The sequence below is a fragment of the Oncorhynchus kisutch genome, unplaced genomic scaffold (genome assembly GCF_002021735.2).
Source record: "Oncorhynchus kisutch isolate 150728-3 unplaced genomic scaffold, Okis_V2 Okis06b-Okis10b_hom, whole genome shotgun sequence".
Taxonomy (NCBI): Eukaryota; Metazoa; Chordata; class Actinopteri; order Salmoniformes; family Salmonidae; genus Oncorhynchus; species Oncorhynchus kisutch.
This window is the reverse complement of record NW_022261983.1, coordinates 4,058,022-4,085,722: the sequence shown is the minus strand read 5'-3', so window position 1 is coordinate 4,085,722 and position 27,701 is coordinate 4,058,022. Positions and strand designations below refer to the sequence as shown.

At 45.2% G+C, this 27,701-nt stretch overlaps 1 protein-coding gene across 4 annotated transcripts in view; it reads left to right on the top strand.

Annotated features, from left to right (window-relative positions):
* The window catches only part of LOC109876487 (septin-9), a 139,962-nt gene that overhangs the window by 39,917 nt on the left and 72,344 nt on the right, over nt 1–27,701 (top strand). Inside the window, exon 1 of one of the 4 annotated variants that reach the window (XM_031813678.1) lies at nt 5,198–5,557. The exons of the other annotated variants lie outside the window; for them this stretch is intronic. Coding sequence (XP_031669538.1) covers nt 5,503–5,557 — 55 coding nt within the window. The 5' untranslated portion in view covers nt 5,198–5,502. Of the gene's footprint in view, nt 1–5,197; nt 5,558–27,701 lie in introns of those variants that run through there. 4 annotated transcript variants of the gene reach the window in all.

Sequence of the window (27,701 nt, the reverse complement as noted above, 5' to 3'; positions counted from 1 at the left end):
CTAACACACTCCCACTCTGACAGAGAGGATGGACCCTCATACACACTAACACACTCCCACTCTGACAGAGAGGATGACCCTTATACACACTAACACACTCCCACTCCGACAGAGAGGATGTACCCTTATACACACTAACACACTCCCACTCCGACAGAGAGGATGTACCCTCACACACACTAACACACTCCCACTCTGACAGAGAGGATGGACCATCATACACACTAACACACTCCCACTCTGACAGAGAGGATATACCTTCACACTCACTAACACACTCCCACTCTGACAGAGAGGATGTACCTTCACACTCACTAACACACTCCCACTCTGACAGAGAGGATGTACCCTCACACACACTAACACACTCCCACTCTGACAGAGAGGATGTACCTTCACACTCACTAACACACTCCCTCTCTGACAGAGAGGATGTACCCTTGCTTCCTCATCTCTGTACCACACACATACAATTACAATAATATGTAAGGTCCCTCAGTTGAGAAGTGAATGTCAAACACAGATTAATCACTACTCTGGATGACTCCAACTTAGAATATGTGAATAACTACAAAAACCTAGGTGTCTGGTTAGACTGTAAACTCTCCTTCCAGACTCACATCAAGCATCTCCAATTCAAAATTAAATCTAGAATCTGCTTCCTATTTCACAACAAAGCATCCTTCATTCATGCTGCCAAACATACCCTCGTAAAACTGACGATCCTCGACTTCGGTGATGTCATCTATAAAATAGCCTCCAACACTCTACTCAACATATTGGATGCAGTCTATCACAGTGCCATCCGTTTTGTCACCAAAGCCCCATATATACTACCCACCATTGCGACCTGTATGCTCTCGTTGGCTGGCCCTCGCTTCATACTCGTCGCCAAACCCACTGTCTCCAGGTCATCTACAAGTCTCTGCTAGGTAAAGCCCCGCCTTATCTCAGCTCACTGGTCACCATAGCAGCACCCATTCGTAGCACTCGCTCCAGCAGGTATATCTCACTTGTCACCCCCAAAGCCAATTCCTACTTTGGCCGCCTTTCCTTCGAGTTCTCTGCTGCCAATGACTGGAATGAACTGCAAAAATCACTGAAGCTGAAGACTCATATCTCCCTCAATAGCTTTAAGCAGCACCTGTCAAAGCAGCTCACAGATCACTGCACCTGTACATAGCCCATCTGTAAACAGCCCATCCAACTACCTCATCCCCATACTGTATTTATTTATTTATCTTGCTCCTTTGCACCCCAGGATCTCTACTTCCACATTCATCTTCTGCACATCATCAGTGTTTAATTGCTATATTGTAATTACTTCGCCACCATGGCCTATTTATTGCCTTACCTCCCTTATCTTACCTCATTTGCACTCACTGTATATAGACTTTTTGTTTTCTTTTTTCTACTGTATTATTGACTTGTTTATTCCATGTGTAACTCTGTGTTGTTGTATGTGTCGAACTGCTATGCTTTATCTTGGCCAGGTCGCAGTTGCAAATTGTTCTCAACTAGCCTACCTGGTTAAATAAAGGTGACATCTTTTTATTTTTTATTTAAGGTTTTCCAATGCATCGCAAAGAAGGGCACCTATTGATAGAGAGGTAAAAAAGCAGCCATTGAATATCCCTTTGAGCATGGGGAAGTTATTAATTACACTCTGGATGGTATATCAATACACTCAGTCACTACAAAGATAGGGGCGTTCTCAGTTGCTGGAGAAGAAGGAAACCGCTCAGGGATTTCATCATGAGGCAAATGGTGACTTTAAAACAGTTTTACAGTTTAATGGCTGTGATAAGAGAAAACTGAGGATGGATCAACAACATTGTCGTTACTCCACAATACGAACATAAATGACAGAGTGAAAAGAAAGAAGCCTGTACAGAATAAACATATTCCAAAATATACATGCTGTTAGCAACAAGGCACAAAAAGTAACTGCTAAAAATGTGGAAAATCAAATAACTTTTTGTCCTGAATACAACGTTTTATGTTTGGTGCAAATCCAATACAACACATTACTGAGTACCACTCTCCATATTTTCATGCATAGTGGTGGCTGCATCATGTTATGGGTATGCTATGGGGAGTTTTTCAGTATAAAAAAATACGTAATAGAACTAAGCACAGGCAAAATCCTAGAGGAAAACTTGGTTCAGTCTGCTTTCCACCAGTCACTGGGAGATTGATGTACCTTTCAGCAGGACAATAACCTAGAACACAAGGTCAAATCTACACTGGAGTTGCTTACAAAGACAGGGAATGAGTGGCTGAGTTGCACTTTGACTTAAATCTGTTTGATAATATATGGCAAGACCTGAAAACGGTTGTCTAACAATGATCAACAACCAATTTGACAGAGCTTGAAGAATTTTATAAAGAATAATGGGCAAATGTTGCACAATGCAGGTGTAGAATAAGTGACAATGCCGGAGAAGCCGGTGTTTGAAGGATATATTGGCACGGGTGTTGTTAGGCCCGAGACGAAGTCGAGGGTTGGCAAACCGTGCCAATATCTCCTCCAAACTCCGGCTTCTAGGGCATTATCACTTGTATACAACGGGTTACCAACATATTCAAATAATGATTGACATATTTTCATAAAAATATATATTTTGATGAATTTATTCATACTATTTCATCGTTCCACAGGATATAGTCCCGAAACAAATCTAGGGTTGCTACCCAAGCTGGTCGTTCGTTCTATTGGTTTGGTTGCCAGAGACGCGACCTAGTCATTCAGTCTTTTGGTTCTGTATTTATGGACACGACCCAGTTGTTCAGTCTTTTGGTTCTGTATTTATGGACACGACCCAGTCGTTCAGTCTTTTGGTTCTGTATTTATGGACACGACCCAGTCGTTCAGTCTTTTGGTTCTGTATTTGTGGACACGACCCAGTTGTTCAGTCTTTTGGTTCTGTATTTATGGACACGACCCAGTCGTTCAGTCTTTTGGTTCTGTATTTATGGACACGACCCAGTCGTTCAGTCTTTTGGTTCTGTATTTGTGGACACAACCTAGTCATTCAGTCTTTTGGTTCTGTATTTGTGGACACGACCCAGTCGTTCGTTCTAAATGTTCCATTGCCATTCTGGCTGCAACATTTACCTTGCTTGCTAGCTAGCCAATTATGGCTAACTTACAGTCACGTCAAACAGTGCAAATAATAACAACAGTAGCTGCATTGGTTTAAGCTGTTTTCTAGTGACATGTATTTGGATACATCCATAACAAGGAGCTAATGAGGCACGATTTCGCCTGGCATAGAAAATGTGCTCTCTCATTAGGACACTGTTGTTTAGAGGAGCTAGACAACAACACAGCTAACACAATAACTTCAAACTGAAGCTGGAAAGACTGCAAAGTAGCTACACTTTGTTTCATTTTACCTTTTTTCAATTGACATTTCTTTGTATATATCCATAAAAATGATGCCAGCTGATTCATGATTTCATTATGCTGAGAACGCTGCCTGTCTCTCTCGTCCCGACTCCCGACCCCTACACATTTATTACTATGGGACAGTTGGAGATCGAATTTGAATATTGAAACAATGTTACAAATGTCGGAGAAACAGACAGTAAGGTTTATGCACATCTCCTCTGTTGAAAACTAAATGTTAGTCTAAAAGAAATGTGAGATCATGTCTAGATACTTTTTACAGTGGAGATCAAATGAATAACTTCCCTGCCTGGGCTGATGAGACAGTGGATTGAGATCAGATGAATAACTTCCCTGCCTGGGCTGATGAGACAGTGGATTGAGATCAGATGAATAACTTCCCTGCCTGGGCTGATGAGACAGTGGATTGAGATCAGATGAATAACTTCCCTGCCTGGGCTGATGAGACAGTGGATTGAGATCAGATGAATAACTTCACTGCCTGGGCTGATGAGACAGTGGATTGAGATCAGATTAATAACTTCCCTGCCTGGGCTGATGAGACAGTGGATTGAGATCAGATTAATAACTTCCCTGCCTGGGCTGATGAGACAGTGGATTGGGATCAGATGAATAACTTCCCTGCCTGGGCTGATGAGACAGTGGATTGAGATCAAATGAATAACTTCCCTGCCTGGGCTGATGAGACAGTGGATTGAGATCAGATAAATAACTTCCCTGCCTGGGCTGATGAGACAGTGGATTGAGATCAGATGAATAACTTCCCTGCCTGGGCTGATGAGACAGTGGATTGGGATCAGATGAATAACTTCCCTGCCTGGGCTGATGAGACAGTGGATTGAGATCAAATGAATAACTTCCCTGCCTGGGCTGATGAGACAGTGGATTGAGATCAGATGAATAACTTCCCTGCCTGGGCTGATGAGACAGTGGATTGCAGAGTCAGATGGAACAGAGCAAATAGGCATTTTAACGTCATAGATTTTTCCTGTGGTAATTTGTGGAATAGACACCGGCTGGAATACGCTTTTAACCAATCAGTATTCAGGATTAGACCCACCCGTTGTATAAAAACTCTCAGAGATTTACCCAGAAAGACTCACAGCTGTAATTGTTGCCAAATGTGATTCTAACATGTATTGGCTCAGGGGGTTGAATACTTATCTAATCAAGATATATTAGTGTTTTATTTTTAATACATTTTTTACAAATGCTAGATTTTTTTTTCCACTTCGACATTACAGCGTATTTTGTTTAGATCGTTGACAAAAAAATTACAATTAAATCCATTTTAATCCCACTTTTTACGCAACAAAATGTAGAAAATTTAAGGGGTGTGAATACTTTCTGAAGGCACTGTATTTTTCCTTCAACTGTTTTTATTTTCCTCACAGCATTGCACACAGAGAATCTGTATTGCTTCAAAGTTGTGTTCCTTGCTTCAAAGTTGTGTATATTTACAGTTAGTATATATTTGTGAAAGATTAAACAAGTGAGTCTACCCATGAGTATGTGCACACGTGTGAGTGATCGTCTTTGCTCATGGGTGTGTGCACATGTGACTGGTGAATGTGCATGCCTTCTAATGTGTGTGAGCATGCGTCTGCATGAAGAGTGGTTGTGATACATCTTCACGAGCAGGAATAACACAGGAGTAAATACAGAGACCACTGGAAGAAAAGCAAGAGAGGGAAGGGAAGGAGTAGGGAAGGAGGGAAGGGAAGGAGTAGGGAAGGAGGGAAGGGAAGGAGTAGGGAAGGAGGGAAGGAGGGAGGAAGAAAGAGAGAACGGGAGAGAACTGGAGAGAGTGAGAGAGAGGGCGTGGGGGGTTGTCATCGCTCTCTCATTCCAAGCTCTGCAGCAACAACAGCAGCTCTGAAAGTGGAAGAGGGAGGAGGAGGACGAGAAGAGAGGGAGGAAAAAAGTTTGTGGATTTAAAAAAGGGACTCTTGGATCAGTGAGCTGATACCTCTGTCTGCCCCCCGCATGGGCTCCTAATTTGGGATTTGTTTAAAGCGGGAGACAGCGTCTGGGAGACTTTGCCTTGCTTGGGAATAAGGGATTCCTGCTCCCTCAGATTCAACCACAAAATGTCTGATTCCACTGTCAATGTTCACTTGGAAGGAATCCTATCAGACTTTGAAGGTTAGTCTTCTCTTTTGGACTCTTCTTCTCCTCTTTTTCTGTCTTTCTGTCTTTTCTTTACTGCTCTTATAGGGAACATCTTCAGTCCTGCATGAGGACACATCATATCCAAACTTTCTATTATATATTTTTAAATAGAGGGTATTTTTCATTGAGAGTTCTATATGTTGAATGTGGGTATTGAAATGGAACATTACATTTGGAATGCTGCCTTTTCAACTTTTCAACTGCTTCTTCAGGTCAACTATTCTCTCTCACTCTCTTTCTGTAGCGGCTGTGAGCTGCGTGTGTGTCAGCCATGGAGGTCATGTGGGCATATGGTGTGTGAGAGAGTGTTCAGTTCAGAGCACAGTGTGCTATTGATTTAGAAGCTCTTTATAAGGCTCTCTAAAGGCACTGGACGACCGGCAGGGGAACTCAGAGAGAGAGAGAGAGAGAGAGCGAGAGAGAGAGAGAAACTTGACTTTTTACTGCTCTTTATTGAGACATCCTCACTACAAAAACACAAATCAAATCAAACTATTTATACAGGGGAGACACAATAGTACCTCCAGTGAAACCTCCCTCCACCCCTAGCAAGAGAGAAGGAGAGGGAAAGAGAGAGATCCCTTTAGAAGAAACTCAGCAACTGACCACGGCTGTGAGAGTAACACCTGGCTCTCTTCTCCCTCCCCCATCCTACCACCACCGTCTCCACCTCTCGCTTTCCCCACATCCCTCCCTCCTTTTTAGGGGCTTTCTTCCCCATTTCATCTCTCTGCCCCTGGCACAGATTCCCTCTGTCATCCCTCTCCTCCTCTCCTCCTTCTCCTCCTTCTGTTCGTCTCTCAGCGCCTCGTCCATCCTCTGTACGTCTCCAGCCGTGGGCTTTACTGACAGGCTGACACCTCTCCCATGTCTGTGTCTGCCTGCGTACTTCACAAGCACATGCCCATTAGGCACTATTCCACACTTGTCCAGAGCTGATCCCTGTCAACGCCAGGTATCTAGTGCTATGTGCTCACTGCTCACTCCCTGGAACTGCCTGCTGCAACCAGTGGCATACTGATTTCACTTTCTGAAGAAAGACTCAACACAAACAATAGTTGAGATGAAGGAAAGGAATACAGGAAGAGGAAAAGAAATGATGAGGAAAGTGAAGAAAAGCTGTCAGATGCTGACTGGAATGCTGTCAAAGTGCTGGTATAAGTCTGTGTTAAAAGCATTGTTATTTCTGTTGTTGTCAAAGCTAATGAGCTACTGTCTTTTGTGTCACAACTCAATTATGCAGAACGTATCTGTGTGTGTGTGTGTGTATGTGTGTGTGTGTGTGTGTGTGTGTGCTTCACTCTCCGATGTCTGTGATGTGATAAACACAAAGGAGAGATAGAAAGAGAGGTGTCTCTGACTGTCACTACTGTGTGAGGTTAAATGTGTCACTCTTCCATACGGTCATCCTAACTCAGGGCTCTCCAACCCTGTTCCTGGAAAGCTATCCTCCTGTAGGTTTTCACTCCAAGCCTGTTCCTGGAAAGCTATCCTCCTGTAGGTTTTCACTCCAACCCTGTTCCTGGAAAGCTATCCTCCTGTAGGTTTTCACTCCAACCCTGTTCCTGGAAAGCTATCCTCCTGTAGGTTTTCACTCCAACCCCAGTTGTAACTAAACTGGTTCAGTTCGTCAACCAGCTAATTATTAGAATCAGATGTGCTAGATTAGGGTTGGAGTGAAAACCTAAAGGATGGTCACTATCTGATGCTGTGGTAGTAGGAGACTCAGAGGACAGGGTGCTGTGGTAGTAGGAGACTCAGAGGACAGGGTACTGTGGTAGTAGGAGACTCAGAGGACAAGGTGCTGTGGTAATAGGAGACTCAGAGGACAGGGTGCTGTGGTAGTTCGAGACTCAAAGGACAGGGTACTGTGGTAGTAGGAGACTCAGAGGACAGGGTGCTGTGGTAGTAGGAGACTCAGAGGACAAGGTGCTGTGGTAGTAGGAGACTCAGAGAACAGGGTACTGTGGTAGTAGGAGACTCAGAGGACAGGGTGCTGTGGTAGTAGGAGACTCAGAGGACAGGGTACTGTGGTAGTAGGAGACTCAGAGGACAGGGTGCTGTGGTAGTAGGAGACTCAGAGGACAGGGTGCTGTGGTAGTAGGAGACTCAGAGGACAGGGTACTGTGATAGTAGGAGACTCAGAGGACAGGGTGTTGTGGTAGTAGGAGACTCAGAGGACAGGGTGCTAGTAGGAGACTCAGAGGACAGGGTGCTGTGGTAGTAGGAGACTCAGAGGACAGGTGCTGTGGTAGTAGGAGACTGAGAGGACAGGGTGCTGTGGTAGTAGGAGACTCAGAGGACAGAGTGTTGTGGTAGTAGGAGACTCAGAGGACAGGGTGCTAGTAGGAGACTCAGAGGACAGGGTGCTGTGGTAGTAGGAGACTCAGAGAACAGGGTGCTGTGGTAGTAGGAGACTCAGAGGACAGGGTACTGTGGTAGTAGGAGACTCAGAGGACAGGGTGCTGTGGTAGTAGGAGACTCAGAGGACAGGGTGCTGTGGTAGTAGGAGACTCAGAGGACAGGGTGCTGTGGTAGTAGGAGACTCAGAGGACAGGGTGCTGTGGTAGTAGGACACCCAGAGGACAGGGTGCTAGTAGGAGACTCAGAGGACAGGGAGCTGTGGTAGCAGGAGACTCAGAGGACAGGGTGCTGTGGTAGTAGGAGACTCAGAGGACAGGGACCTCCCACAGTCTGGTGATGACCTCAGACATGACCTCAGCTATGACCTCATCCTGACACAACCCTGGGTCTACTGACCAGGCCACTGGGGCCTTCAGCTGTTCTCAGCTCAAACTAGTGTGTCCTGCTTTGTTTGATAAAAGCGGTCCGGTGAGACTCAGTTGGTAGACCATTGGTGGTGGGTTGGATTCCCGCTGTGGCCACCCATACGAAAATGTTTGCATGCGTGACTGTATGTCGCTTTGGATTAAAATGTCTGCTAAGCGGCAGACATTGTGAATTAGAATGTATTCTACTTATTTTATTTTATGTAACCAGGTAGGCTAGTTGAGAACAATATCTCATTTGCAACTGCGACCTGGCCAAGATAAAGCAAATCAGTTTGACACAGACAACAACACAGAGTTACACATGGAATAAACAAACATACAATCAATAATACAGTAGAGAAGTCTATATAGAGTGTGTGCAAATGAGGTAGGATAAGAGAGGTAAGGCAATAAATAGGCCATGGTGGTGAAGTAATTACAATATAGCAATTAAACACTGGAATGGTAGGGTGTGCAGAAGATGAATGTGCAAGTAGAGATACTGGGGTGCAAAGGAGCAAGATAAATAAATAAATACAGTATGGGGATGAGGTAGATTGGGCTATTAACAGATGGGCTATGTACAGGTGCAGTGATCTGTGAGCTGCTCTGACAGCTGGTGCTTAAAGCTAGTGAGGGAGGTAAGAGTCTCCAGCTTAGTGATTTTTGCAGTTCGTTCCAGTCATTAGCAGCAGAGAACTGGAAGGAGAAGCGGCCAAAGGAAGAATTGGCTTTTTGGAGTGACCAGTGAGATATACCTGCTTGAGTGCGTGCTACAGGTGGGTGAGGCTATGATGACCAGTGAGCTGAGATAAGGCGGGGCTTTACCTAGCAGAGACTTGTAGATGACCTGGAGCCAGTGGGTTTGGCGACGAGTATGAAGCGAGGGCCAGCCAATGTCTGAATATGTGAGTTTGTGCTCTATTGAAGGGGCTCTTAGGTTGATCTTATGCTCTGATGTCCTGTAGTACTGCTGCTGAAGATGGCAGCCACCTCAGGAGAACAGCAATGATTTAGGAATAGTCTACGTAAACAAACTAGAGTTAATGTAGGTCCCACTTTGCCTGGCTACCTCATTTACATCACTCCAGCCAAACTGACCTTCCTTCTCCACTATGAGTCTGGATTTGCTTCCTTCCACTACAATCTCTTCAATGCGAACACTTTCTGGACGTTCTGATTGGTCCCAGAAACCGAGTGGTTGGACCAGAGCCGGCCTACATGATGACGTTATTAACGTTGATACCCCGACTGGTTAGATTTGTTAGAGACGATCCAATCGGTGATGAATTTGATTTGTACATTTTGAAGTGACACAAACGACCTCTAGGCTGCCAGTTTCAGACTGAATGTATGTCGTGATCGATAGAGCAGAGGAATCCATGGAGGGTGAGGGGTCAGGCAAGGTCCCACTGCTCCTGTGCCATGGAGTGAAGTAGTCCTCCCCCCTCCCCACACACACACACCCACGCACACACACACACACACGCACGCACACATGCACACGCACACACACACACACACTCTTTCTTTCTTTTACATTCTCTCTCTTTCTTACTGTCTTTTACATTCTGAGGGCGTTTAGGCAGTGAGAGGAAATTCCAGAGAGAGAGCAGATTTCTGTGGTGGGTGAAATTGTTTGGGTAGACAGAGGAGGAGTGGATATCCACACAGCCTGGCCTTTCTTCTCTTTACAGAGGAGGAGTGGATATCCACACAGCCTGGCCTCTCTTCTCTTTACAGAGGAGGAGTGGATATCCACACAGCCTGGCCTCTCTTCTCTTTACAGAGGAGGAGTGGATATCCACACAGCCTGGCCTCTCTTCTCTTTACAGAGGAGGAGTAGATATCCACACAGCCTGGCCTCTCTTCTCTTTACAGAGGAGGAGTGGATATCCACACAGCCTGGCCTCTCTTCTCTTTACAGAGGAGGAGTAGATATCCACACAGCCTGGCCTCTCTTCTCTTTACAGAGGAGGAGTAGATATCCACACAGCTGGTCCTCTCTTCTCTTTACAGAGGAGGAGAGGATATCCACACAGCCTGGCCTCTCTTCTCTTTACAGAGGAGGAGTAGATATCCACACAGCCTGTCCTCTCTTCTCTATACAGAGGAGGTGAGGAGCTTCAATGCCTGCCCTGCTCTCAGCTTTAACCCTCTCCTCACTGCCAATGTAGTAGAAGTTGCCTTTAACCACTGATTCAGGGTCAGATATACTCTTATCTCCATTAATGGTTCAGGCCAGTATTGGAGGTAAAACAATCTGATCTTAGATCATTCTTTAAGTACTTATTTTGTGTTACACTAATGGTTGATATGAATAACACAAGTGGTTACTTTGTCATCATATAACAGTCAGTTCTCAGCTATGTTATGCTTTGGGCTATCCCCTCCCCTCAGTGTGTTCCCTCAGCCTGCAGTACAAGCCAATGCTACCATGACAACTAAATGAAGTGTCAACCTCTTTTTAGATGCTCAGTTTCTGACAGGCAGGGCAGAAATCAGACCAGAGGTAGAGATTCAAGGTTGCATCCCATATGGCATCCTCCTATTTGCTATTTAGTGCACTACTTTTGACTGGGGCTCATAGGGAATAGGGTGTCATTTGGGACATACATCAAGTCTTTCACATACTGTAGAAAACCAGAATTAAGCAAACTGTGATTTAGCTGCGGTTGTGTTTTCTGAATACCCCTCAATTGGTTAGTGTACGTTGTATAAGCTAAAACATGTCATCTGAACAGACCATATCTAGAGGGGATCATTAGACTGTATGGGAGCTACAGAATCCACACATTCTGGGTGGTTTTCAACAGGAAGGGATCCGTGTCTGAGACTGTCTAATCAGACAGCTTTTCAGGACACAAATGAAGTGGAATTAACGGTTGTGCTCTATGATGATTCACGTTAATGGGATGGCCAATCAGGTCCAGTAAAAACACATTGAAAACGTATTGAAAACGTATTGAAAACGTATCGTTAATGTGATTTTGATTGATTGCTCAATCTTTTCAACTGTTTCCCAAGGCATTTCATCTGGCATTTGAATCTGACCTGCACAATACATTATAATGCAAGCCCACTCAAATAACTGGTTTCTCAACTTAACTATTACATTTTGTGCCAATCTGTCATTGTTCTGCACAGTAGCTTCCCTGACCCCACTCTATTAGAGAACCCCATTGGAGGACAGCACAGGAAGTGTCCCCTGCCAGGAGCTGAAAGGTCAACCAGCCGTCCCCGTCCTTATCTGCCCGATCAGTTCACCTCTCACGACTAACACAGGTGTCCTGCCTCTGCCGCCATGCTGTGTGTGTTGTAGCTGGAGGCTACTGGAACCTACTGCTGGGGTCACTCCCAGGCAGCGAGAACATAGTGGGCCTTTGTATGTTTTCAGCTACCGCTCTTTGTTATTCTCCCTGTAGAACATGTGGAGTGTAACTTATACTCTGCCCACATACACACACAGACACACACACAGGCACCAACACACACACACACACACACACACACACACACACACACACACACACACACACACACACACACACACACACACACACACACACACACACACACACACACACACACACAGAGAACACAGAACACACACGCCCACCCAGCCAAGCCAAGGCCCTTTGAGTTATCACCAGCCTTCATCATACGACAAAGCAATGAAAGACTTACCTTTTCTTTAGCTAATATGAACTTTTCCTGCTCGAGTTGGAGAGTGTGTTTGACGACTGTAATGGACACCTTTGGAGAGGGATGTTGGCCGGTAACATTTTCATTGAGGGCTATCACAACGCATTAGAAAAGCACTTATAAGGCATTATATGTGTGTGCGCATTGAGAAGGAATAGGCACAACTCTCACTCAAGCTCATACAATATTTTGTGTTGTACCTCATCTCACGCTGGTTGAGGCCCTTCTTTTCCTCTCTGTTATGTGTATGTGTCTCATAGAAAGAGTTAGCCTTATTTCACTGGATCCTGAGAGGAGAAGAGAGAGGAGAGAGAGGAGAGGAGAGAGAGAGGAGGAGAGAGAGAAGAGAGGAGAGAGAGGATAGAGAGAGAGAGGAGGAGAAAGGAGGACAGGAGAGGTTGACGCCCTTATTTTCCTCTCTGTTATGTGTGTGTGTCTCATAGAAAGAGTTAGCCTTATTTCACTTGGATCCTGAGAGGAGAAGAGAGAGTAGAGAGAGGAGAGGGAGAGAGAGGAGAGGAGAGAGAGGATAGAGAGAGAGAGGAGGAGAAAAGGAGACAGGAGAGGTTGAGGCCCTTATTTTCCTCTCTTGTATTGTGTGTCTCATAGAAAGAGTTGTTCTTATTTCACTGGAACCTGAGAGGAGGAGAGAGAGGAGAGGAGAGGAGAGGAGATAGTGAGAGAGAGAGGAGAGAGAGAGGAGGGAGGGAGAGGAGAGGAGAGAGAGAGAGAGAGAGGAGAAGAGAGGTTGAGGCCCTTATTTTCCTCTCTGTTATGTGTATGTGTCTCATAGAAAGAGTTGGCCTTATTTCACTGGAACCTGTGTGAATTCAACAGGTATCAGGATCAGTACTGATCTGGGCTGAGAGTAGGAGTTCTCACACGCACCGACCTGTCCACTTTGTTGAGGGTCAAGGGTCACACACCATTGTCTTCTCTGACACTCTCAGCTGTAAAAAGGGCACAATTGGCCAATCACAGATCAGAATCTACATGTCGTGGAACATCTACTGATCATTCACACCCCTGAATTTGCCTCAATATTTCTGATAAACTGTGAGGAGCACATTGGTCATGAGGACTTTAACTGTACTCTTCTGTTCCTTCTGGCTGACAATCAGCTGATCACGTGGTGGGTGCCTTTATCAAATCAAATCAAATGTTATTTGTCACATGCGCCGAATACAACAGGTGCAGACCTTACAGTGAAATGCTTACTGACAAGCCCTTAACCAACAACGCTTTAAGAAGTTTGAAGGGAAAAAAAGAGTCTTATGGCTTGGAGGTAGAAGCTGTTTAGTAGCCTCTTGGACCTAGACTTGGTGCTCCGGTACCGCTTGCCGTGCGGTAGCAGAGAGAACAGTCCATGACTAGGGTGGCTGGAGTCTTTGACAATTTTTAGGGCCTTCCTCTGACACCGCCTGGTATAGAGGTCCTGGATGGCAGGAAGCTTGGTCCCAGTGATGTACTGGGACATACGCACTACCCTCTGTGGTACCTTGCGGTCAGAGGCCGAGCAGTTGCCATACCAGGCAGTGATGCAACCAGTCAGGATTCTCTCGATGATGCAGCTGGATCTGAGGACCCATGCCAAATCTTTTAAATCTTTTCTTGAGGCGGAATAGGTTTCGTTGTGCCCTCTTCACGACTGTCTTAGTGTGTTTGGGCAACAAGTTATTATTTAATTTTTTTTTGTACTTTTTACCCCTTTTTCGTGATATCCATTGGTAGTTACAGTCTTGTCCCATCGCTGCAACTCCCGTACGGACACAGGAGAGGCAAAGTTCGAGAGCCATGCGTCCTCCAAAGCCGCACTGCTTCTTGACACACTGCTTGTTTAGGAAACACCGTACAGCTCCCCTAACCCGGATTGGGCTGGGCCAATTGTGCGCCGCCTCATGGGTCTCCGGTCGTGGCCGGCTCCGACACAGCCCAGGATCAAACCGAGATCTGTAGTGACGCCTCAAACACTGCAGTGCCTTAGATCGCTGTGCCACTTGGGAGGCCCTGGAAAACAAGTTTTAAGACAGGCTAAGAGAGAAGAGTGGGGAGAGGATAAGAGAGAGAGAGAGAGAGAGAGAGAGAGAGAGAGAGAGAGAGAGACGAGAGAGAGAGAGAGAGAGAGTGACAAACAAACCCAAACATAGGCAAAGTCTTCTCATACCAATTAGGATCTGGCTAAAAATACTTGAATCAGTTATAGACCACATTGCCCTTTATGGTTGTGAGTTCTGGGGTCCGCACACCCAAACAAGGATTCACAAAATGGGACAAACACCAAATTGAGACTTTGCATGCAGAATTCTGCAAAAATATCCTCAGTGTACAACGTAAAACACCAAATAACACATTGGAAAGAATTTACAAAAAACTGAGGCAAACTGGAATGCTATTTGGCCTTAACAGAGAATACACAGTGGCAGAATACCTGACCACTGTGACTGACCCACACGTAGGAAAGCTTGGACTATGTACAGACTCAGTGAGCATAGCCTTGCAATTGAGAAAGGCCACCGTAGGCAGACCTGGCTCTCAAGAGAAGACAGGCTATGTGCTCACTGCCCACAAAATGAGGTGGAAACTGAGCTGTACTTCCTAACCTCTGCCAAATGTATGACCATATTAGAGACACATATTTCCCTCAGATTACACAGACCCACCAAGAATTCGAAAACCAATCTAATTTGATAAACTCCCATATCTATTGGTGAAATACCACAGTGTGCCATCACAGCAGCAACATTTGTGATCTGTTGCCACAAGAAAAGGGAACCAGTGAAGAAAAGGGCAACCAGTGAAGAACAAACACCATTGTAAATACAACCCATATTTATGCTTATTTATCTCCCTTTTTGTACTTTAACTATTTGCACATCATATTTTTGGAACTTCTGTGAGTGTAATGTGTGAAGCTATCCTCAAAAAGGATCTGCCACTACAGTGGAATTGAAGCTAGCCTCAATAAGGATTCGCCACCTTAGTAGAATGTGAAGCTATCCTCAATAAGGATCTGCCACTACAGTGGAATGTGAAGCTAGCCTCAATAAGGATCGCCACTACAGTGGAATGTGAAGCTAGCCTCAATAAGGATTCGCCATTATAGTAGAATGTGAAGCTAGCCTCATAAGGATTGCCACTACGTAGAATGTGAAGCTAGCCTCAATAAGGATTCGCCAATACAGTAGAATGTGAAGCTAGCCTCAATAAGGATCCGCAACTATAGTAGAATGTGAAGCTAGCCTCAATAAGGATTCGCCACTACAGTAGAATGTGAAGCTAGCCTCAATAAGGATTCGCCACTACAGTAGAATGTGAAGCTAGCCTCAATAAGGATTCGCCACCACAGTAGAATGTGAAGCTAGCCTCAATAAGGATTCGCCACTATAGTGGAATGTGAAGCTAGCCTCAATAAGGATTCGCCACTACAGTGGAATGTGAAGCTAGCCTCAATAAGGATTCACCATACAGTGGAATGTGAAGCTAGCCTCAATAAGGATTCACACTACAGGGGAATGTGAAGCTAGCCTCAAAAAGGATTCGATGCTACAGTAGAATGTGAAGCTAGCCTCAATAAGGATTTGCCACTATAGTAGAATGTGAAGCTAGCCTCAATAAGGATTCACCACTACAGTGGATGTGAAGCTAGCCTCAATAAGGATTCGCCACTACAGTGGAATGTGAAGCTAGCCTCAATAAGGATTCGCCACTATAGTGGAATGTGAAGCTAGCCTCAATAAGGATTCACCACCATAGTGGAATGTGAAGCTAGCCTCATAAGGATTCGCCACATATTGGAATGTGAAGCTAGCCTCAATAAGGATTCGCCACTATAGTGGAATGTGAAGCTAGCCTCAATAAGGATTCGCCACTATAGTAGAATGTGAAGCTAGCCTCAATAAGGATTCCCACTACAGTGGAATGTGAAGCTAGCCTCAATAAGGATTCACCACTACAGTGGAATGTGAAGCTAGCCTCAATAAGGATTCACCACTACAGTGGAATGTGAAGCTAGCCTCAATAAGGATTCACCACTACAGTGGAATGTGAAGCTAGCCTCAATAAGGATTCGCCACTACAGTGGAATGTGAAGCTAGCCTCAATAAGGATTCGCCACTATAGTAGAATGTGAAGCTAGCCTCAATAAGGATTCGCCACTACAGTGGAATGTGAAGCTAGCCTCAATAAGGATTCGCCACTATAGTAGAATGTGAAGCTAGCCTCAATAAGGATTCGCCACTACAGAGTAGAATGTGAAGCTAGCCTCAATAAGGATTCGCACTACAGTAGAATGTGAAGCTAGCCTCAATAAGGATTCGCCACTACAGTAGAATGTGAAGCTAGCCTCAATAAGGATTCGCCACTATAGTAGAATGTGAAGCTAGCCTCAATAAGGATTCGCCACTATAGTAGAATGTGAAGCTAGCCTCAATAAGGATTCGCCACTACAGTAGAATGTGAAGCTAGCCTCAATAAGGATTCTGCCACTACAGTAGAATGTGAAGCTAGCCTCAATAAGGATTCGCCACTACAGTAGAATGTGAAGCTAGCCTCAATAAGGATTCGCCACTACAGTAGAATGTGAAGCTAGCCTCAATAAGGATTCGCCACTACAGTAGAATGTGAAGCTAGCCTCAATAAGGATCTGCCACTATAGTGGAATGTGAAGCTAGCCTCAATAAGGATTCGCCACTACAGTAGAATGTGAAGCTAGCCTCAATAAGGATCGCCACTACAGTGGAATGTGAAGCTAGCCTCAAATAAGGATTCGCCACTACAGTAGAATGTGAAGCTAGCCTCAATAAGGATTCGCCACTACAGTAGAATGTGAAGCTAGCCTCAAAAGGATTCACACTACAGTAGAATGTGAAGCTAGCCTCAATAAGGATTCGCCACTATAGTAGAATGTGAAGCTGGCCTCAATAAGGATTCGCCATATAGTAGAATGTGAAGCTAGCCTCAATAAGGATTCGCCACTATAGTAGAATGTGAAGCTAGCCTCAATAAGGATTCAACACTACAGTAGAATGTGAGCTAGCCTCAATAAGGATTCACCACTACAGTAGAATGTGAAGCTAGCCTCAATAAGGATTCGCCACTACAGTGGAATGTGAAGCTAGCCTCAATAAGGATTCACCACTACAGTGGAATGTGAAGCTAGCCTCAATAAGGATTCGCCACTATAGTAGAATGTGAAGCTAGCCTCAATAAGGATTCGCCACTATAGTAGAATGTGAAGCTAGCCTCAATAAGGATTCACCACTATAGTAGAATGTGAAGCTAGCCTCAATAAGGATTCGCACTATAGTAGAATGTGAAGCTAGCCTCAATAAGGATTCGGCACTACAGTAGAATGTGAAGCTAGCCTCAATAAGGATTCGCCACTATAGTAGAATGTGAAGCTAGCCTCAATAGGATTTGCCACTACAGTAGAATGTGAAGCTAGCCTCAATAAGGATTCACCACTATAGTAGAATGTGAAGAGTATCCTCAATAAGGATTCGCCACTATAGTGGAATGTGAAGCTAGCCTCAATAAGGATTCACCACTACAGTAGAATGTGAAGCTATCCTCAATAAGGATTCGCCACTACAGTAGAATGTGAAGCTAGCCTCAATAAGGATTCGCCACTATAGTGGAATGTGAAGCTAGCCTCAATAAGGATTCGCCACTACAGTGGAATGTGAAGCTAGCCTCAATAAGGATTTGCCACTACAGTGGAATGTGAAGCTAGCCTCAATAAGGATTCGCCACTATAGTAGAATGTGAAGCTAGCCTCAATAAGGATTCGCCACTATAGTAGAATGTGAAGCTAGCCTCAATAAGGATTCGCCACTATAGTAGAATGTGAAGCTAGCCTCAATAAGGATTCGCCACTACAGTAGAATGTGAAGCTAGCCTCAATAAGGATTCGCCACTATAGTAGAATGTGAAGCTAGCCTCAATAAGGATTCGCCACTACAGTAGAATGTGAAGCTAGCCTCAATAAGGATTCGCCACTATAGTAGAATGTGAAGCTAGCCTCAATAAGGATTCGCCACTACAGTGGAAATGTGAAGCTAGCCTCAATAAGGATTCAACCACTACAGTAGAATGTGAAGCTAGCCTCAATAAGGATTCGCCACTACAGTAGAATGTGAAGCTAGCCTCAATAAGGATTCGCCACTATAGTGGAATGTGAAGCTAGCTCAATAAGGATTCGCCACTACAGTGGAATGTGAAGCTAGCCTCAATAAGGATTCCAACCATAGTGAATGTGAAGCTAGCCTCAATAAGGATTCGCCACTACAGTGGAATGTGAAGCTAGCCTCAATAAGGATTCACCACTACATAGTGGAATGTGAAGCTAGCCTCAATAAGGATTCACCACTATAGTGGAATGTGAAGCTAGCCTCAATAAGGATTCGCCCCACTAAGTAGAATGTGAAGCTAGCCTCAATAAGGATTCGCCACTACAGTGGAATGTGAAGCTAGCCTCAATAAGGATTCACCACTACAGTGGAATGTGAAGCTAGCCTCAATAAGGATTCACCACTATAGTGGAATGTGAAGCTAGCCTCATAAGGATTCGCCACTATAGTAGAATGTGAAGCTAGCCTCAATAAGATTCACCACTATAGTGGAAAGTGAAGCTAGCCTCAATAAGGATTGCCACTATAGTAGAATGTGAAGCTAGCCTCAATAAGGGATTGCACTATAGTGGAATGTGAAGCTAGCCTCAATAAGGATTCGCCACTATAGTAGAATGTGAAGCTAGCGTAGACAGAGGAGGAGTGGATATCCACAGCCTGGCCTTTCTTCTCTTTACAGAGGAGGAGTGGATATCCACACAGCCTGGCCTCTCTTCTCTTACAGAGGAGGAGTGGATATCCACACAGCCTGGCCTCTCTTCTCTTTACAGAGGAGGAGTGATATCCACACAGCCTGGCCTCTCTTCTCTTTACAGAGAGGAGTAGATATCCACACAGCCTGGCCTCTCTTCTCTTTACAGAGGAGGTGGATATCCACACAGCCTGGCCTCTCTTCTCTTTACAGAGGAGGATAGATCCACACAGCCTGGCCTCTCTTCTCTTTACAGAGGAGGAGTAGATATCCACACAGTGGTCCTCTCTTCTCTTTACAGAGGAGGAGATATCCACACAGCCTGGCCTCTCTTCTCTTTACAGAGGAGGAGTAGATATCCACACAGCCTGTCCTCTCTTCTCTATACAGAGGAGGTGAGGAGCTTCAATGCCTGCCCTGCTCTCAGCTTTAACCCTCTCCTCACTGCCAATGTAGTAGAAGTTGCCTTTAACCACTGATTCAGGGTCAGATATACTCTTATCTCCATTAATGGTTCAGGCCAGTATTGGAGGTAAAACAATCTGATCTTAGATCATTCTTTAAGTACTTATTTTGTGTTACACTAATGGTTGATATGATAACACAAGTGGTTACTTTGTCATCATATAACAGTCAGTTCTCAGCTATGTTATGCTTTGGGCTATCCCCTCCCCTCAGTGTGTTCCCTCAGCCTGCAGTACAAGCCAATGCTACCATGACAACTAAATGAAGTGTCAACCTCTTTTAGATGCTCAGTTTCTGACAGGCAGGGCAGAAATCAGACCAGAGGTAGAGATTCAAGGTTGCATCCCATATGGCATCCTCCTATTTGCTATTTAGTGCACTACTTTTGACTGGGGCTCATAGGGAATAGGGTGTCATTTGGGACATACATCAAGTCTTTCACATACTGTAGAAAACCAGAATTAAGCAAACTGTGATTTAGCTGCGGTTGTGTTTTTCTGAATACCCCTCAATTGGTTAGTGTACGTTGTATAAGCTAAAACATGTCATCTGAACAGACCATATCTAGAGGGGATCATTAGACTGTATGGGAGCTACAGAATCCACACATTCTGGGTGGTTTTCAACAGGAAGGGATCCGTGTCTGAGACTGTCTAATCAGACAGCTTTTCAGGACACAAAATGAAGTGGAATTAAACGGTTGTGCTCTATGATGATTCACGTTAATGGGATGGCCAATCAGGTCCAGTAAAACACATTGAAAACGTATTGAAAACGTATTGAAAACGTATCGTTAATGTGATTTTGATTGATTGCTCAATCTTTTCAACTGTTTCCCAAGGCATTTCATCTGGCATTTTGAATCTGACCTGCACAATACATTATAATGCAAGCCCACTCAAATAACTGGTTTCTCAACTTAACTATTACATTTTGTGCCAATCTGTCATTGTTCTGCACAGTAGCTTCCCTGACCCCACTCTATTAGAGAACCCCATTGGAGGACAGCACAGGAAGTGTCCCCTGCCAGGAGCTGAAAGGTCAACCAGCCGTCCCCGTCCTTATCTGCCCGATCAGTTCACCTCTCACGACTAACACAGGTGTCCTGCCTCTGCCGCCATGCTGTGTGTGTTGTAGCTGGAGGCTACTGGAACCTACTGCTGGGGTCACTCCCAGGCAGCGAGAACATAGTGGGCCTTTGTATGTTTTCAGCTACCGCTCTTTGTTATTCTCCCTGTAGAACATGTGGAGTGTAACTTATACTCTGCCCACATACACACACAGACACACACAGGCACCAACACACCACACACACACACACACACACACACACACACACACACACACACACACACACACACACACACACACACACACACACACACACACACACACACACACACACACACAGAGAACACAGAACACACACGCCCACCCAGCCAAGCCAAGGCCCTTTGAGTTATCACCAGCCTTCATCATACGACAAAGCAATGAAAGACTTACCTTTTCTTTTAGCTAATATGAACTTTTCCTGCTCGAGTTGGAGAGTGTGTTTGACGACTGTAATGGACACCTTTTGGAGAGGGATGTTTGGCCGGTAACATTTTCATTGAGGGCTATCACAACGCATTAGAAAAGCACTTATAAGGCATATATGTGTGTGCGCATTGAGAAGGAATAGGCACAACTCTCACTCAAGCTCATACAATATTTTGGTTTGTACCTCATCTCACGCTGGTTGAGGCCCTTCTTTTCCTCTCTGTTATGTGTATGTGTCTCATAGAAAGAGTTAGCCTTATTTCACTGGATCCTGAGAGGAGAAGAGAGAGGAGAGAGGAGAGGAGAGAGAGAGGAGGAGAGAGAGAGAGAGGAGAGAGAGAGGATAGAGAGAGAGAGGAGGAGAAAGGAGACAGGAGAGGTTGACGCCCTTATTTTCCTCTCTGTTATGTGTGTGTGTCTCATAGAAAGAGTTAGCCTTATTTCACTGGATCCTGAGAGGAGAAGAGAGAGTAGAGAGAGGGAGAGGAGAGAGAGGAGAGGAGAGAGAGGATAGAGAGGAGAGAGGAGGAGAAGGAGAACAGGAGAGGTTGAGGCCCTTATTTTCCTCTCTGTTATGTGTGTGTCTCATAGAAAGAGTTGTTCTTATTTCACTGGAACCTGAGAGGAGGAGAGAGAGGAGAGAGAGGAGAGGAGATAGTGAGAGAGAGAGGAGAGAGGAGAGGAGGGAGAGAGAGGAGAGGAGAGAGAGAGAGAGAGAGGAGAAGAGAGGTTGAGGCCCTTATTTTCCTCTCTGTTATGTGTATGTGTCTCATAGAAAGAGTTGGCCTATTTCACTGGAACCTGTGTGAATTCAACAGTATCAGGATCAGTACTGATCTGGGCTGAGAGTAGGAGTTCTCACACGCACCGACCTGTCCACTTTGTTGAGGGTCAAGGGTCACACACCATTGTCTTCTCTGACACTCTCAGCTGTAAAAAGGGCACAATTGGCCAATCACAGATCAGAATCTACATGTCGTGGAACATCTACTGATCATTCACCACCCCCTGAATTTGCCCTCAATATTTCTGATAAACTGTGAGGAGCACATTGGTCATGAGGACTTTAACTGTACTCTTCTGTTCCTTCTGGCTGACAAATCAGCTGATCACGTGGTGGGTGCCTTATCAAATCAAATCAAATGTTATTTGTCACATGCGCCGAATACAACAGGTGCAGACCTTACAGTGAAATGCTTACTGACAAGCCCTTAACCCAACAACGCTTTAAGAAGTTGAAGGGAAAAAAAGAGTCTTATGGCTTGGAGGTAGAAGCTGTTTAGTAGCCTCTTGGACCTAGACTTGGTGCTCCGGTACCCGCTTGCCGTGCGGTAGCAGAGAGAACAGTCCATGACTAGGGGTGGCTGGAGTCTTTGACAATTTTAGGGCCTTTCCTCTGACACCGCCTGGTATAGAGGTCCTGGATGGCAGGAAGCTTGGTCCCAGTGATGTACTGGGGACATACGCACTACCCTCTGTGGTACCTTGCGGTCAGAGGCCGAGCAGTTGCCATACCAGGCAGTGATGCAACCAGTCAGGATTCTCTCGATGATGCAGCTGGATCTGAGGACCCATGCCAAATCTTTTTAAATCTTTTCTTGAGGCGGAATAGGTTTCGTTGTGCCCTCTTCACGACTGTCTTAGTGTGTTTGGGCAACAAGTTATTATTTAATTTTTTTGTACTTTTTTACCCCTTTTTCGTGATATCCAATTGGTAGTTACAGTCTTGTCCCATCGCTGCAACTCCCGTACGGACACAGGAGAGGCAAAGTTCGAGAGCCATGCGTCCTCCAAAGCCGCACTGCTTCTTGACACACTGCTTGTTAGGAAACACCGTACAGCTCCCCTAACCCGGATTGGGCTGGGCCAATTGTGCGCCGCCTCATGGGTCTCCCGGTCGTGGCCGGCTCCGACACAAGCCCAGGATCAAACCGAGATCTGTAGTGACGCCTCAAACCACTGCAGTGCCTTAGATCGCTGTGCCACTTGGGAGGCCCTGGAAAACAAGTTTTAAGACAGGCTAAGAGAGAAGAGTGGGGAGAGGATAAGAGAGAGAGAGAGAGAGAGAGAGAGAGAGAGAGAGAGAGAGAGAGAGAGAGAGAGAGAGAGAGAGATTGACAAACAAACCCAAACATAGGCAAAGTCTTCTCATACCAATTAGGATCTGGCTAAAAATACTTGAATCAGTTATAGACCACATTGCCCTTTATGGTTGTGAGTTCTGGGGTCCGCACACCAAACAAGGATTCACCAAAATGGGACAAACACCAAATTGAGACTTTGCATGCAGAATTCTGCAAAAATATCCTCAGTGTACAACGTAAAACACCAAATAACACATTGGAAAGAATTTACAAAAAACTGAGCAAACTGGAATGCTATTTGGCCTTGAACAGAGAATACACAGTGGCAGAATACCTGACCACTGTGACTGACCCACACGTAAGGAAAGCTTTGACTATGTACAGACTCAGTGAGCATAGCCTTGCAATTGAGAAAGGCCACCGTAGGCAGACCTGGCTCTCAAGAGAAGACAGGCTATGTGCTCACTGCCCACAAAATGAGGTGGAAACTGAGCTGTACTTCCTAACCTCCTGCCAAATGTATGACCATATTAGAGACACATATTTCCCTCAGATTACACAGACCCACCAAGAATTCGAAAACCAATCTAATTTTGATAAACTCCCATATCTACTGGGTGAAATACCACAGTGTGCCATCACAGCAGCAACATTTGTGATCTGTTGCCACAAGAAAAGGGCAACCAGTGAAGAAAAGGGCAACCAGTGAAGAACAAACACCATTGTAAATACAACCCATATTTATGCTTATTTATCTTCCCTTTTGTACTTTAACTATTTGCACATCATATTCTTTTGGAACTTCTGTGAGTGTAATGTTTACTGTTCATTTGTATTGTTTATTTCACTTTTGTTTATTATCTACCTCACTTTCTTTGGCAATGTTAACATGTTTTTCCCATACCAATAAAGACCTTAAATAAATGGAAATTGAATTGAGAGAGGGGGAAATGGGGAGGTGGGGAGAGAGAGAGAGAGGTGGAGGTAGAGGTAGAGAGAGGTAGAGGAAGATAAGGAGGTGAATAAAATAAAGGACAGAGTTGACATTTGGTCCTCATTATAATTATCTAGCTGTTGCTAGGAGGCTTGTGATCACTGTTATCTCATTGATACTGTACAGCTCCTGATAAAGACTCTTTGAGGCTTCACACGCCTTTGTCCTTGTGCTGGGAAACATACAGACAAGCTGACATGGAGGCACCATACACACACTGGCATGCAAACACATAAACACATACTATACACAGACCCCCCCCCCGCCCCCCTCTCTCTCTCTCTCTCTCTCTCTCTCTCTCTCTCTCTCTCTCTCTCTCTCTCACACACACACACACACACACACCCAGTTCACCTCCTGCAGTATTGTGTGAGTATAACACATTAGTGATTTAGGGGCCAGTGTCTGAGATGTGCGTCAGAGCCTCAGTGAGCCAGGCTCCAACCCCCTCAGTGTTTACCTTACTACACATGGGGAAGGGGCCACATGCACACACACACACACACACACACACACACACACACACACACACACACACACACACACACACACACACACACACACACACACACACACACACACACACACACACACACACACACACACACACACACACACAGAGCTGAGAGTGCCTGTGTCTCCTGTCTGTCTCCTCCAGACAGCTGGTGCCTCTCTTACCACAGATCCGACACACACTCACGCACACACAGCTCCCTTCTCTTTTGTCCTCCCCTAACATCACTACACCCAGACTGGTCATTACAGCAATCACAATATCTGTTGGTTGGTTCTTCAACACTGTGAAGACTGTCGCAACAAATGTAGTCACAGGTATGGTGCTGGAGATAATGAATATGAGGTTAAAAAGTGGTTAAGTGTCCCTTTAAATGGCACTTTTGTGTTGTGGAAGCTACTATATTCTTTGAGCTGAGATAATTCCTCTTGTTGCTGTTAAGTGGACTGAAAGATGCTACACAAGACTAACCATAGAATTAGGAATTAGAATGGTAATAATTTAATAGGATCTCTATGGGACTGTAACTATTCATCCTTGCTTCAAGTAATTCCTGTTATTTCTGCTGTGTGAGAATGACTTCATCAGGGATGTTGTTTTAGGCTCTTCCTTATTTCCTGTTGAATCACTGAATCTAAACGGTTTTATATGTCTCGGCATTATAGGCATTATATCAGCCATATCTACAGGTAGTGAATTTCATGGCCCATTTTGTTCATGCCATTTTGTTCATGCCATTTTGTTCATGCCATTTTGTCTCAAAAGTGTTCTTTGTGACATCACTGGTCTAGATCTGTGTTTGTCTAGATCTGTTATGCAGGATCAGCCGTAGCATCAGGTGGTTAGTCAGCTGTGGTAGCAGATCTGGTATATGTCTGTTTGTAGCATGGGCCACATGGCTTAGTCCTTATCTCTATCCAGATGCATGACTCTCCTTATCACGGGGCAGCAGGTAGCCTAGCGGGTTAGGAGTGGTGGGTCAGTAACCGAAAGTTCACTGGTTTGAATCCCCGAGTCAGCAAGGTGGAGAAATCTACTGTTCTACCCTTGTGCAAGGCAGTTAACCCCCAACAACTGCGCCGATGACGTGGCTGTAGATTAAGGCAGCCCCCTGCACCACTCTGATGGATTAAATGCAGAAGACACATTTCAGTTGAATGCGTTCAGTTGTGCAACTGACTAGGTATCCCTTTACCACTAGCATGGCTGTCAGTGAACTGTAATACACTGTAGGCACATCAGGACAGCCTCTGTCTCTCCTCAAAGCTGGTCAGAATTGTATGGATCAGCTGAGACCATTGGGTTTGTATTCATGAAGCGTCTCAGAATAGGAGTGCTGGTCTAGGATCAGTTGTAATGTAAAAGGCTGAACTTATTCTAGATCAGCGTTTCTACTCTAAGACTCTTTATGAATATAGGCTGGAAGCTGTTATTCATGTGGTGCACCGGGTTAGTTATCCCCACTCCTCCGGATTCCATATGAATATAGGCTGGAAGCTGTTATTCATGTGGTGCACCGGGTTAGTTATCCCCACTCCTCCGGATTCCATATGAATATAGGCTGGAAGCTGTTATTCATGTGGTGCACCGGGTTAGTTATCCCCACTCCTCCGGATTCCATATGAATATAGGCTGGAAGCTGTTATTCATGTGGTGCACCGGGTTAGTTATCCCCACTCCTCCGGATTCCATATGAATATAGGCTGGAAGCTGTTATTCATGTGGTGCACCGGGTTAGTTATCCCCACTCCTCCGGATTCCATATGAATATAGGCTGGAAGCTGTTATTCATGTGGTGCACCGGGTTAGTTATCCCCACTCCTCCGGATTCCATATGAATATAGGCTGGAAGCTGTTATTCATGTGGTGCACCGGGTTAGTTATCCCCACTCCTCCGGATTCCATATGAATATAGGCTGGAAGCTGTTATTCATGTGGTGCACCGGGTTAGTTATCCCCACTCCTCCGGATTCCATATGAATATAGGCTGGAAGCTGTTATTCATGTGGTGCACCGGGTTAGTTATCCCCACTCCTCCGGATTCCATATGAATATAGGCTGGAAGCTGTTATTCATGTGGTGCACCGGGTTAGTTATCCCCACTCCTCCGGATTCCATATGAATATAGGCTGGAAGCTGTTATTCATGTGGTGCACCGGGTTAGTTATCCCCACTCCTCCGGATTCCATATGAATATAGGCTGGAAGCTGTTATTCATGTGGTGCACCGGGTTAGTTATCCCCACTCCTCCGGATTCCATATGAATATAGGCTGGAAGCTGTTATTCATGTGGTGCACCGGGTTAGTTATCCCCACTCCTCCGGATTCCATATGAATATAGGCTGGAAGCTGTTATTCATGTGGTGCACCGGGTTAGTTATCCCCACTCCTCCGGATTCCATATGAATATAGGCTGGAAGCTGTTATTCATGTGGTGCACCGGGTTAGTTATCCCCACTCCTCCGGATTCCATATGAATATAGGCTGGAAGCTGTTATTCATGTGGTGGCACCGGGTTAGTTATCCCCACTCCTCCGGATTCCATATGAATATAGGCTGGAAGCTGTTATTCATGTGGTGCACCGGTTAGTTATCCCCACTCCTCCGGATTCCATATGAATATAGGCTGGAAGCTGTTATTCATGTGGGTGCACCGGGTTAGTTATCCCCACTCCTCCGGATTCCATATGAATACAGGCTGGAAGCTGTTATTCATGTGGTGCACCGGGTTAGTTATCCCCACTCCTCCGGATTCCATATGAATATAGGCTGGAAGCTGTTATTCATGTGGTGCACCGGGTTAGTTATCCCCACTCCTCCGGATTCCATATGAATATAGGCTGGAAGCTGTTATTCATGTGGTGCACCGGGTTAGTTATCCCCACTCCTCCGGATTCCATATGAATATAGGCTGGAAGCTGTTATTCATGTGGTGCACCGGGTTAGTTATCCCCACTCCTCCGGATTCCATATGAATATAGGCTGGAAGCTGTTATTCATGTGGTGCACCGGGTTAGTTATCCCCACTCCTCCGGATTCCATATGAATATAGGCTGGAAGCTGTTATTCATGTGGTGCACCGGGTTAGTTATCCCCACTCCTCCGGATTCCATATGAATATAGGCTGGAAGCTGTTATTCATGTGGTGCACCGGGTTAGTTATCCCCACTCCTCCGGATTCCATATGAATATAGGCTGGAAGCTGTTATTCATGTGGTGCACCGGG